The sequence below is a fragment of the Vicia villosa genome, linkage group LG1, assembly GCF_029867415.1.
Source record: "Vicia villosa cultivar HV-30 ecotype Madison, WI linkage group LG1, Vvil1.0, whole genome shotgun sequence".
Taxonomy (NCBI): Eukaryota; Viridiplantae; Streptophyta; class Magnoliopsida; order Fabales; family Fabaceae; genus Vicia; species Vicia villosa.
In genome coordinates this window covers 238,064,056-238,077,469 of record NC_081180.1, presented here as the reverse complement: position 1 = coordinate 238,077,469, position 13,414 = coordinate 238,064,056, and the positions used below count along the sequence as shown (strand labels likewise).

The 13,414-nt window shown below is 34.7% G+C and overlaps 2 protein-coding genes across 2 annotated transcripts; both read left to right on the top strand.

Moving 5' to 3' along the window:
• The first annotated feature begins 6,086 nt into the window (after nucleotides 1-6,086).
• Nucleotides 6,087-6,809, top strand: LOC131597140 (uncharacterized). Its single transcript, XM_058869851.1, has one exon. The coding sequence runs from the start codon at nucleotides 6,087-6,089 to the stop codon at nucleotides 6,807-6,809; it is 723 nt and encodes a 240-aa protein (XP_058725834.1).
• A 5,089-nt stretch (nucleotides 6,810-11,898) lies between these two features.
• LOC131597135 (protein FAR1-RELATED SEQUENCE 5-like) lies at nucleotides 11,899-12,863 on the top strand. Its single transcript, XM_058869848.1, has 2 exons — nucleotides 11,899-12,733; nucleotides 12,817-12,863. The coding sequence occupies exons 1-2, from the start codon at nucleotides 11,899-11,901 to the stop codon at nucleotides 12,861-12,863; spliced, it is 882 nt and encodes a 293-aa protein (XP_058725831.1).
• The last annotated feature ends 551 nt before the right edge of the window (nucleotides 12,864-13,414 follow it).

Sequence of the window (13,414 nt, the reverse complement as noted above, 5' to 3'; positions counted from 1 at the left end):
AAGTGTGTGGAGATAACGGGCTTAATGTGATTGCGCCTGAATGAAAAAGAGCAAAAAGGATGAGTAAGTTAGGCTATGGTATAATAATATGATTTGAATTGGTTTGTGTATTTAGGAGACTTATGTCTGCATAATTGTGGATTAGTGTTTCTACGATATCCTTAGTGTGCAAGATTAGTACCTGTCGATGCAAACTTACCCAAAGAAGATTTGTAGCCTAGGATGAGTAACTGTTGATGTATTTATGCTTTCTTTGTTTTGTTTTTTATTTTGCTCGGAGTGCAAAAGTTCAAGTGTGGGAGAATTTGATCAGTGCATTTTGACGCACATTCCTCTATGTTTATACTTATGCATTTTCATACTTTACCTTGGTTATTTTTCTATTTTAATGTGTTTTTATAAATCAGTTTATTTTTGCACTTATTTGATTTTCGCACTCTATTTTCAACATTAGCAGTCTGCACTAAAATGATCATAACTGGAGCTTCGGGAATCGGATCGACGCGTTCTAATAATCGCCGGAAAGCTAAGAGAAAGAGCTACAACTTTCATGTTGGAGTCAAAGGCATATTCGGAGTGCATCATTTCCAGAATTTCGTTTGAAGTTTCAGCATTATATATATTTTTGTTTTGGGTCATTTGTTATGGGTCTGGGTTATGTTTTTGACCCGGTTCGGATTTTTAGTGAAAACCTTATTTTGTTTTATAAGGGCTAGCAGCCGCTACAGTAGTTTTATCTTCTATTCACGAAAAATATTATTTCCTTCACGATTACGATGGAAAACTAATTCCTCAAGTTGATCTATTGTAATCGCGTTCTGATGCTTTGAGGTTTTTAATTTACCAATTCAATTTCGTTTCTATTTCAATTATATTTTATGAAATTACATTTTCTTAATCTTTTGTTTCATGGAATGTGTTGATTTAAGTCGTATGATTGTATTCCTAATCTTTAATCGCTATTTGCGTCGCTTAGTCGTTGAATCGCGTTTGTAATTCGTGTTTGCTTAATTCACGAGGGCTTAATCCGTTTGCTTAATTCGGAAAATAGGAATTCAATCTATTCTATATCGATTTGCGCTTGTCAGTTGATATTGAAATCGAATAGAGATCGAAGCCGCTTAGGGAATTGGTAAGGTAAAAATCAGTGATTAGCAGGAACCCGAAAACAGTAGATTAACTTATTTATTTAATCACTTATTTTAATCACTTAATCTGTTTATAAATTGATTCTGAAATCATAAAACCCCTCACAATATTTTCTATTGGTTAATAACAATACAAGAATCCTTGTGAGAACGATATTCGAGTTGTCGTTACCGCTAAATTACAGTTTTACAAAATACTCGTTTTTGATCTGTGCGCGACAGCGGATCACATCCCAAGTTGCCATAAGACCTTTCTTCTTCTGGAACTTCTTCTTGGGTTTCTCCCTCTGAAGCTTTGGACACTCACTCTTGTAATGTCCTGGGTCCTTGAACTCAAAGCACGTGACCTTCTTTTTGTCACATCTTCCGAGTCCAGAAGATTCTCCTCTTTCAGGCTTTTTAGAACTTCTGAAGTTCTTGAACTTCCTTTGCTTACTCTTCCAGAGTTGGTTTACCCTTCTGGAGATCATGGACAGTTCATCTTCTTCTTCTTCTGATTCTGACTCTTCAGAATCTTCTTCCTCCGCCTGAAAAGCGTTAGTGCATTTTTTATTCACAGATTTTAAAGCAATAGACTTACCTTTCTTTTGAGGTTCATTAGCATCCAAATTTATTTCATGACCCCTCAAAGCGCTGATCAACTCTTCCAAAGAGACTTCATTCAGACTCTTTGCTATCTTGAATGCAGTCACCATTGGGCCCCATCTTCTGGGCAAGCTTCTAATGATCTTCTTGACATGATCACCTTTTGTATATCCCTTGTCAAGCACTCTTAATCCAGCAAGTAGAGTTTGAAATCTTGAGAACATTGTTTCAATGTTTTCATCATCCTCCATCTTAAAGGCTTCATACTTCTGGATTAAAGCAAGAGCTTTAGTCTCCTTGACTTGGGCATTCCCTTCGTGAGTCATCTTCAAGGATTCAAAGATGTCATGGGAAGTTTCTCTGTTTGATATCTTCTCATATTCAGCATGAGAAATAGCATTCAGCAGAATAGTCCTAGACTTGTGATGATTTTTGAATTGTTTCTTTTGATCATCACTCATTTCTTGTCTTGACATCTTTGCTCCACTAGCATTTACTGGATGTTTGTAACCATCCACAAGCAAGTCCCATAAATCACCATCTAGACCAAGAAAGTAACTTTCCAATCTATCTTTCCAGTATTCAAAATTTTCACCATCAAATACTGGTGGTCTAGAATATCCATTTCCATTTCCATTGTTGTGTTGATCATTTGAAGTAGATGTAGAAGTGGATGTAACAATATCAGCCATATTGACTTAGTGTTTTTCTCACCCTGAATCTTTTTCTAACACGGTTAAGTGCTTGCACCTAGAACCGGTGCTCTGATACCAATTGAAGGATAGAAAAACACTTAGAAAGGGGGAGGGGTTTGAATAAGTGTAACTTTAAAAACTCTTAAGATAAAAACAATGAACACAATATTTTTATCCTGGTTCGTTGTTAACGAAACTACTCCAGTCCACCCCTTTAGAGTGATTTACCTCAAATGAGGATTTAATCCACTAATCAATCTTGATTACAATGGTTATCCACTTAGAAACACTCTAAGTCATCTAGAGTATACTGATCACACCTTGATCACTCTAGGAAATCACCACTTAGAAACTTCTAAGTCTTCTAGAGTCTACTGATCTGACTGATCACTCTACGAACCTTTTACAAATCAATGTAAAATAAATGTTTACAAGAGTATTCAAATGCTTCTTAGAAATCTATAATCACAACTGTGATATTTCTCTTGAGTTCTAAGCTTAATTCTCACTAAGATATTACAAGAGAAGTGATGTTGAAGATGAAGTTCGTGTGTTTAGATTTCAACAGCGTTTCAGTATGTTTGCCAAAAATTATTTTCTGCTTCTAATCAGAACTTCACTATATATAGGCGTTTGAGAAGATGACCGTTGGAATGCATTTAATGCGTTGCGTGACTGGACAGTTGTGCATTTAATGTTTTCACTGTTTTGTCAACTACCTCGAGCCATGCTTTTCTCTGCTTTTACTGACTTTTCCTTTTATAGCTTCTAACGTTCCTTTTGTCAGTCAGAGATTAGACTTCATAGCCTGTCATCTAGTACTAAATTCTGATCTCAGATTTTGTGAATACAACGTTTGCATAATCAGAATCAGGGTTACAGCTTGGTGCAGAGCATCTTCTTGTCTTCTGAATTTGAAGTGCTTTAGCGTGATACCATAAGAACTTCGGTGTTTCTGCTTCTGATCTCAAGTTCTTCTGATGCTTCATAGACCATGTTCTTATTCTGCTTGACCATCTTCTAATGTCTTGCGAGAGCATGTTCTGATGTTGCAATCCTGAACCTTCTGAGTCAGTGCTTCTTAGCGCTGAATTGTGCATACTCCTTATATATTTCCTGAAATGGAAAATGCATTAGATTAGAGTACCACATTGTCTTATACAAAATTCATATACATTGTTATCATCAAAACAAGAATATTGATCAGAACAAATCTTGTTCTAACAGGTTACCGATTGCAACCTCCTGGATATTTCATTGGAATCCGTTTACTTGGATCAAGAGTCGAGGCTTAGAACAGGTTATTGAGGAACGTTTAGACCGTGCCCTTGTCTCACAAGATTGGTTAGATATTTTCCCTGATGCCAAGCTAATTAACTTGTTGGCTTCACATTCAGACCATAGCCCCATCTTGCTGTAGTGTGAACCGGTCCAACAATATTGCCGTAAAAATTATTCCTTCAGGTTTGAGAATGTGTGGTTCTAAGAAGAGGATCTGAATGATGTTGTTAGTAAAGGGTGGAACGTTGAAGATCATGGCGGAGTCCTGAAATATATTAGTAATTGCGCGGTGAAAATTTCAAATTGGAATAAGCTAAAGTATATACAGCAACATAATAACCTCACTGTTCATATGGCAGTCGTGGAAGCTGCACATTTATCTCATGATGAGAACGCGGCAAGATGGTTTATTGATGCGCAGAAGGAATACAATAAAAGTCTGACCCGGGAGGAGATATTCTTGAAGCAACGGGCTAAAATGCATTGGCTTCGTTATGGTGACTCTAACTCTAAGTTTTTTCACAAGTCTCCTACGGTTCGTAAGAATTTTAAAAGAATCGATATGCTGTTTGATGAGGCCGGGGTAGCGGCCAAAAGTCAGGAAGAGTTGTGTGGCATAGCAAAATCCTATTTTGTTCAGATGTTTGAAACTAAGCACGGTACTTACGATCCGGTGTTGAATTGTATACAACCGGTTATCTCGCATAATGATAATCTCAAGCTGCTGTCTCATATTACCAAGGATGAACTTTATGAAGCTCTTATCTAGATGCATCCGGACAAATCCCCGGGCCCTGACAGGTTCAATCTGGCTTTTTACCAACATTTTTGGGAACTTTGCGGTGATGATATCTTCCTGGAAGCATCATTGTGGTTGGACAGAGGTTTTTTTCCGCCAGAGCTAAATGAAACTAATATCTGCCTTATCCCAAAGTGTGCGAAACCGAATAACATGAAAGACCTTCATCCCATATCTCTATGTAATGTTGTTTACAAGCTGATTGCCAAATTGCTAGCTAATAGGTTGAAACTTGTTTTGGATAAGTGTGTCTCAGAGGAGCAGTCGGCATTTGTCGAAGGTCGATCCATTCTTGATAATGCTTTGGTGGCAACAAAAATAATTCATGCTTTGAAAAGAAAGACTTGCGGAAACATAGCCCATTTGGCTTTAAAGATTGACATTAGTAAAGCTTATGATAGAGTTTATTAGGGGTTCCTTCGTGGTATTCTTCTTTGGTTAGGATTTGATGAGAGATGGACCCATTGGCTTATGACGTGTGTGACGTCGGTACATTATTCTGTTCTTGTCAATTCGGATAGAGTTGGACCAATTATTCCAGGAAAAGGTCTGAGGCAAGGAGATCCTCTCTTGTCATACCTATTCATCCTCGTTTCTGAAGGGCTTTCTGCACTTATTAGAGGCGCAGTTTCCCGTGGAGACCTTCATGGAGCACATATTTGCAAGGGGGCACCCAGTGTGTCCCACTTGCTTTTTGCTGACGATTGTTTTTTATTTTGCAGGGCTAATCTTGTGGAGGTGACAAATCTAATGGATATTCTTAATATTTATGCAGAGGCGACGGGTCAGGAGATCAACCTGTCTAAATCTGAAGTGTTCTTTAGCCGTAATATTAGCGGACCGGCTCAGAAGGATTTAGCCAATGTGAGTGGTTGAAACGTGTATTGGGCACATGAACGTACTTGGAATCCTTCCATGATTGGTTGAAGTAAGAATGCGGTGTTTTCTTTTATCAAGGATAGGATTTGGAAATGAATCAATTCTTGGAGTGGTAGGTCTTTATCAAAAGCAGGGAAAGAGGTTATGATTAAATCAGTTCTCCAGTCGAACTCGGCCTATATTATGAGTGTCTATTTGATTCCGGATGGGGTGGTGAATGATATTGAAAGAATGCTTAATTCGTTTTGGTGGGGGGGGGGGGGGGGAGGTCGCAACAACAAAGGCATTAGGTGGTTGGCTTGGGATAGGATGACTAGTTCGAAAAGTGAAGGAGGAATGTGATTTAGGGATTTTAAAGCTTTTAACATGGCTATGGTTTCAAAGCAAGGTTGGAATATTTTGTCGAAACCAAACTCTCTGGTGGCTAGAATTTTCAAAACAAGGTACTTTCCTCGATCCTCTTATCTTGATTCTAAGATTGGTAACAAACCGAGTTATGCTTGGCGGAGTTTGTGGAAGGCTAAGGAAGTTCTACAGCTTGGTAGTAGGCGGAGTATTGGAGGCGGGAGTAGTATAAAGGTGATGTATGATCTGTGGCTCCAAGAGAAAGGTGGGTGGTGGATTAATGGTCCGCAAGTTTAAAGTGTGTATAACCTCTTTGTTAAAAATCTTTTGCTTCCAAACATAAAGCAATGAGATATGGGTAAGGTGAAACAAATTTTTGACAAGGAAGGGGCTGAAGCTATTCTTAGAGTTCCCTTAGTGGAGGATGTGGTGGAAGATAGGTTGATTTGGCAAGAGGAGAAGAATGTGGAGTATAGTGTGAAATCGGGATATAGACATTGTAAAGGGTTACATAGTAGCACTCGGTACCATGGTATTGAGTATAGTTGGAAGCACCTTTGGAGTATTTCCGCGCTATCAAGAGCTAAGCATTTGTTATGGAGGATTTGTAGGGGCTGCCTCCCAACTCGTTCAAAGCTTCAACAATATCATGTTCAATGCCCGTCTTTATGCCCTTGGTGTGAGGTAGAAGATGAAGATGAGTGGCATGTATTTTTCGGATGCTTTTCTACTTCTCAAAGTTGGCGGGCAGATTTGTTGTTTTGCCACGATGCTAAGTCCCTTATATTTGATGTGTGTAGCCGCGAGGACCGTAGGGATGCGGGTAGATTTGTTGTTTTGCTGGAGGTTCTTTGGAGAAGTAGGAACAATGTGGTTTGGCAAGATACTCGGGATGATGCTATGAGGATTGGTTTACAAACCTATCATAATTTGTATGATTGGTTCTTAGCTAGAGATGAGAATAACTCAGGCGTTGTTAATAATATTCCAACTGTGTGGAGTCCGCCTATGAATAATCAATTGAAATGTAATGTTGATGCAGGTTTCAATAATGTGTGTGGTACTACTAATAAATAGTGGTGCTTTAGGGACCATTTGGGGAGATTTGTTTCAGTTGGTGTGTCGTGGGATGTGGGTTTTCTTTCCGTTATTGAAGCGGAAGCCACCGCCTCGAAGGAAGCTATCCAAGATGCCATCTCTCTCCATTTATCTCATGTTATTTTTGAAAGTTATTGTCAATTTGTTATTAAGTCTATTCATGCTACACATGTTGGTAGCTCCGAATTTAGCTTTATGATTAAAACTATTCAGAATTTGTTGGTTTTGTTTTCGAACTTTGAGGTAAAGTTCATTAAACGCCAAGCGAATTCGGTTGCCCATTCGTTAGCGAAGGCGGCCAATTCTTAGGCTAGGCGTAATTCCCTTAATATTGTACCTCATTGTATTGAACTTTGTTTGATGAATGAAATCCGTTAAGTTTGTTTTTGTCAATAAAAAAAAGTTTAAACCTTGATGATTGATATTAGAATTTTTAAAAAAAAACTATCAATTAAACCTAATCGCTGAAACAAATTAAAACAAACCAAATAAAAGTTAAAATAATTGAACTAACCGCTGAAACAAAAAAGTTAAAATAATTGAACTGTTTTATTTGCTTAGTGAACAAAATATATTGCATAAATATTCATAGAATTAAATTGAAATTGAATCAAACCAAAATTAAAATCGAAATGAAAATAAAAATGAAAATAGTTTACCGATTCGATTCTTTAATAAATATTTTTGTTTGGAAAAAGTTAACTTCTAACCGTGTACAGTTAGAAAATTTTAAATGGCATACTAAATCAATAATTATAGTTCGATTTAGTTAGGAGTAATTTAAAATGGTTCGATTGAATTTTTATTATAGTTTGATTCGATTTAATTCGATTTTTTCGCCGAAACTATTACCATGACCAAGCCTAATATGATGGTGTGTTCTAAATATCTAAACAACTTTAAATTTAGCTCAATGTCTTATCCATTGAACAAGCCACCCCCTAATACAAGGGCAAACAAGCCATATGAGTCTAACTAACTTTAGTTTCTCAAAATTAAAGGATCAGTAATTTTCCAAAGTTCAGCATAACAAGTTCCTTATATAGAATTGCGTTTCAAGAGTTTCTCAAACATTAAAAGGTATATATACAACATTTTTGAGATTAAAGTAAAAGCTGAAGTGGAGTAGGTGCCGTAATACATGATGGTGTGAACATGAAAACAACTGAGTTGGCCAATCCCAACATAATTCCAAGCATTACCTGACCTCTCTTTGGATTCGGCCGGTCACAGATGATTCTTCCTTCACCGTTGATATTCATTGCAGTTTCTGTTGTACCACCCTGCATCTTCACTTTGTTCGGTTCTCTGTTGTTTTTTCTTCTGCTATACTGAACTGAAAGATGCTTTGAATTTGTTAATGTGAGTGCTTGTTTGTTTTCTGCTTCTTGTCCATAAACATAAATATACATATTATTAAGATATTTTTTAGTATTTTAGGATCGTGTTATTACTAAACTACCCACCATGCCACTTGTTTGTTTCAACTTTGTACTCTTTGTTTGATATTTATGAAAATCAATTAAGTCGTTTTTGTGGTGCCACGTGGGGACTAACTAAAATATCGTACTATCAAATATCAAATATTAGACACGAGGACAAAGCAAGGAGATACATCATAAACTGTGTTGTGTTGTGTTGTGTCCACATATATTACCATTCTCTTTGTGAGGACACTAGGCTCCCACGTAAACAGCTTTCATTCTTTTAGGCTACAAATGTGCTGTCTCTTTCATAAATTTAATCACAATAGGTCGGTACATGTTTAGGAGATGTTGATACTATTATTGATTAATGGTGTGTTTAGATAGAAGGTAGACATAATTGATTTTAATATAATTGAATTTGATATAATTGATTTAAGTTTAAATATATTCAAATAAAAGTGAGTTGAACAATAAATTATAGTGTAAAAATTATTCAGAATTAATTTTAGAAAAAATAAATGTTATAAATTCTAGCTTTAAATAGAATCACACAGAATCAACTCTACTTTTGCATAATCATACATCTTAAAATCATTCAGAATCAATTCTATTACTCTAGAATTGTTTTGACCTTTTTAAAAGCAAAAGACACTAAATAAAGAGATCTTTTGATAAAAAAAATTATGTATTAGTGTGACAAAGCAAGTTGTGATCTGTTTGTTAGGCTGACTGATTGGTGTGACTCTTGATGACATCGTTAGGCTAAAATGTGCTTTTGTCTCAAATTAGTAATCCTTCTAGTCCGGTCTGGTCTAAGGCGTGGCCCAAAGCGATCCCTTCAAAAGTTTCGTGCTTAGCTTGGAGGTTATTCCAAAATAGGATAGCGACTAGAGATAATCTTGTTCGGCGAGGAGCTATTGGGCAAGGATCCACCCAATGTGTTGGAGAGTGTGGATATGAAGAAACGGTGTCTCATTTATTTTTCGAGTGCCCAATTTTTGCAGGGGTCTGGTATGCTATTGGCCGCTAGTTAAACATTTCTTCGGTTTTGCACAATGAAGGTATTTCGCAGATGGAACAGTTTGGAGGTCTGCTTGGTGGAGGTAACAAGGTATCACATCAGACGATAGTAATCTGGTTCGCGTGCGTAGCAAGGAACGAAAAAATATTCCAAAACAAAGACTTTGAGGTTGAATCTTTGATAGAGGACGTGAAAATGTATGGGTGGAATTGGCTGAAATTTAAAACAATGAGTATGGAGTATAGCATAACTCTATGGTGCTTGAATCCGAGGGCCTGCCTTGGCGTCTTAGAGACGTAACTTGGAAGTTGCTAGTTTCTTCAAGTTTTGTAATTAGGTTGTAGGTGGCTGGTTGAATTCGTAGGCTTCGGAGCTCGTCTTCCATTGCTATGCAGTGTGGTTTGTTGGATTCCTGAATGTGGTGCTGTTTTTTTCTAGTGCTTCAAAAGAAATATTGTTAATGCTATTTATGACAGCTCTCCATTTTTTGCTGAGAAGCTGGGTGTGATTAGAGATTGACATAAGGATTTTCTCTCTTTTTTTTTTGTTAGATGCTTTAGTAGTCGGTATTTACAGCATTAGTCTAACTTTTCTCTAGTTGGTAATTATAGTTATTTTTTTGGCTGGTGGCATCTGTTATGTTGTTGGGTTTGTATTGTGAATGGGGTCTGGGGTTATAAATATTGGCTGCACTTTATTTTATGCTTTGTACCATTTATGGGCATGTCTTATGCCGGTAAATATTGAATTTTATTTGACCTTTTCAAAAAAAAAAAAATCAGAAAAGTTTAAGAATATAAATAAAGGATGAAAAGAATATTATGCTTTTTTTTTTAGTTAATAGTTTGCCACTTTACAATATAGCTCAAATAAGTGTGTTTAGTAGCCATTATTCTATTGAACACATTTAATTTAATTTAATTTAGATTGAATTTTTTTTTTAATCTCCATTTCATGTCCATATTAGCCACTTAATATAATTAAATTTCTTTCATATTGATATTTTGATTTTATTATGTTGTGTCACATTCATCATTTTCATCGATTGTGTTATTCAAGATAAGAACTCGTGTGCAACTTGTTGGTGCACAATGAATAAAGATGATGACAAAGAGAATAACGGCGCAAAGATTAATGAGAGAGAATAAAATTGTTGATCCTACTTGCGTTGTTGTTAATATATGATAGCTACTACAAGGCTATTTATACAAAGAAAATTCTTGCCACGTAGGCCCTAACAGACTAAACTTAGTGAACAAGCTTAAGGTACAAACAGTACAATACTAAGAAATTGGGTAACCTTACCCATCTAAAAAAATTGGGTAACCTTACCCATCTGAGTTGTCAAGTGTAGAAGTTATTAGGTGTTCTTATGATGTGTCATATCTTTATTCTTAAATAGTTATATACTTTTGAATAATTATACATTTACCCCAAATATATTAATGGTAATTTTTTATTTTATTCTATAATAAAACAATAACTTTTCAAATCCTTTTTTCTTTTTTCCACGATTCATTCTAGTGTTTTTCTTTCTTCTTCTCCACTTTGATTTACTACTCTCTCAAATCTTCCATTAAACCAATCTTTTCTTTCTAAACTTTGTCAATTTCTTCTTCATCTTTGCTACTCTTTCAATCAATCTCTTCTCTCTCACTCATATATTTCATTGCTACAATCTATATTTTGCTAGATTTCTACTCATTTTTACAAGGTAATTTCTCTTTTTTTCTCTTTAATTTTGTATTTGTTTTATGTTATTATTATTCATATATGGATACTTTTGTATTTGCTTTCTGTTATTAATATTCATAGATGAATAATTTTGTATTTATTTTCTTTATTAATATTTATAAATGGGTTTTGTCTTTAAACATTGGTAGTTTGTGGATTATGTTTGTTCTGCTATTGTTGCTGCTATGAAATGATGATAATGGGTTTGTCAAAACAGTTTGAAAAAGAATTATTTTTCTTATAAAGAATAAAATGGTAGCAACTGTTATGAAATGATGATGATAATTGGCTTATGCATCACAACTAAATATCATTAAAATAAAAATTAAAAAAGAAAAAGAATAACTCTTATCTTTGTTTAATTTTCAATTGGGTTAATTGTGTGTGAAAACTCTTAGAATTTCTTTCAGATCTTAACACTCCTTGTTCAAACTTTTGTTGTCTTTGATTCATAAGACTCAATGACACTTTAGTGATTTAGATGTATCCTTTCAATTTGAAGCCATTTTACATGGCCTGTTTTATAGATTTTGAAGAAAACAAAGAAGGTCAAAACTCTTATAGTTCTCTCGTTCCAAATTTACCTTTGATCTATCCAGGTCAATAAATAAAATGAAAGGAAGATCTACTGGAATTTATGTGTGTCTATTTGCTTAGTCTCTAAATTATAGGTGTTTTTTTTAAAAAAATATTCAAACAATAATAAAAAAATGATCATGGTTCATTGCCTTCTTGCATCATATTAAATCTTACTGTTATGCTTATAATGTAAAGTTGTGAGAAAAAGTATCTGTTTGTTGAGGTTTTAATTCTCATAAAGCTTACTGTTGTGTAGATGGAGAATCTAAAATATTTATATTTGTTTGTGTATTTTTATTAGGTTCAAATGGACGTAGACTATGAAGATATAGATTGTGAAGAATTGGTTAGTTGTAATAATGTCGGCGATGAAGAAGGAAAAGAGGACATGGATATTTACAAAAAGATTAATGACCTGACAGATGATGATATAAGAGGTTTGGAATTTGTTTCTGAGGAAAAAGCAATAGATTTCTATGAAATATATGCAAAATGTCACGGGTTTGCAATAAGAAAAGATGATGTAAAACGTGATTATGAAGGGAATATAATTGTTCGTCAATTAGTTTGTAACAGAGAGGGTAAGAGTGATAAGAAGCGGGGACGGTGTAGAGATCCGAGGCCAACGATGCGAATGGAATGTCGTGCGAGGTTTCGAGTAGCTCTAAATCTTGCGACTGAAAAGTGGAGAGTTTCTGTATTTGAGCCCTCTCATAACCATGGGTTAAGTCCAACACATTATGTTCATCTAATTCCTAAGTATCGTCGATTGAGTGAATCAGATAAAGCTCTTGTTGATGGCCTGCATACAGAAGGTGTTAGAACATGTCATATTTTAGGTTTTATGATGGCTCAAAAAGGTGGTCATAAAGGTCTGGGATTTTGTAAAAAGGACTTATATAACTACTTAAATAATGAAGCAATGGCAAGAATAGAAGGAGGGGATGCTTTTGCTGCTTTGAGTTATTTACAGGCTAAAGCTGATAATGATCCAATGTTCTTTTCGAAGTTTACCACAACAGATGAAGGACGTTTAGAAAACTTATTTTGGTCAAATTCAGCTAGTCGGATTGACTATGAATGTTTTGGTGATGTGATTGCTTTTGACGCAACTTATAAGAAGAATAGGTATAACAAGCCTGGTAATTGGTGTTGTTTTTCTTCATTTTCTTATAAATTTTCTACGTAGTTGAATTTGAATTTTTCTGTCAATTATTTGCAACAGGAATTTTTCTGTCAATTATTTGCAACAGGAGGTCTGATATACCATAGAGATATATGCTGTTGATTACTTGGCATACACATTACAAAAAAAATGAGGCTGCTCTACAAAAAAGCATCTAGTGAGGGCATGATGAATGTCTTGTATTGGACTGTGTTGTTGATTTCTTGTAATAGACATTACAAAAAAATATTTTCTTGAGATTTCTTTCTTGTTATGTTTCTTGTCTAGCAATTAAGTGAATTGAATTCTCTCATTAAATTAAAAAATTTCTATTAATTATTTTTAACAGTATGAAATTTTCTATTAATTATTTGCCACAATTCTAAAAATAATGAATCATAATTATATCCAAAAACAATGTAACACTTTTATTCTCAAAAGTAACAATTTATATATTTTTTGACTAAGTAATAATTTTTATTTTTGAAAACATAATCTAAAAAGTATATTTAATGTTTTGTTTAAAATTTTTAATTACTATAATAAAATTAAAAACTTGTAAAAAAATAAAGACATTTACTATTTATTATTGTTATTTTTTAAATTATGATATTTATTTAAAAATTAATCCTCAAAAGTATTGATTATATTTTAAACT

Coding starts and splice junctions, on each gene's coding strand:
- LOC131597140 (XM_058869851.1), top strand. CDS start 6,087: ATGGGTAAGGTGAAACAAATTTTTGACAAGGAAGGGGCTGAAGCTATT.
- LOC131597135 (XM_058869848.1), top strand. CDS start 11,899: ATGGACGTAGACTATGAAGATATAGATTGTGAAGAATTGGTTAGTTGT. Junction 12,734..12,816: donor GAATAGGTATAACAAGCCTG/GTAATTGGTGTT, acceptor TATTTGCAACAG/GAATTTTTCTGTCAATTATT.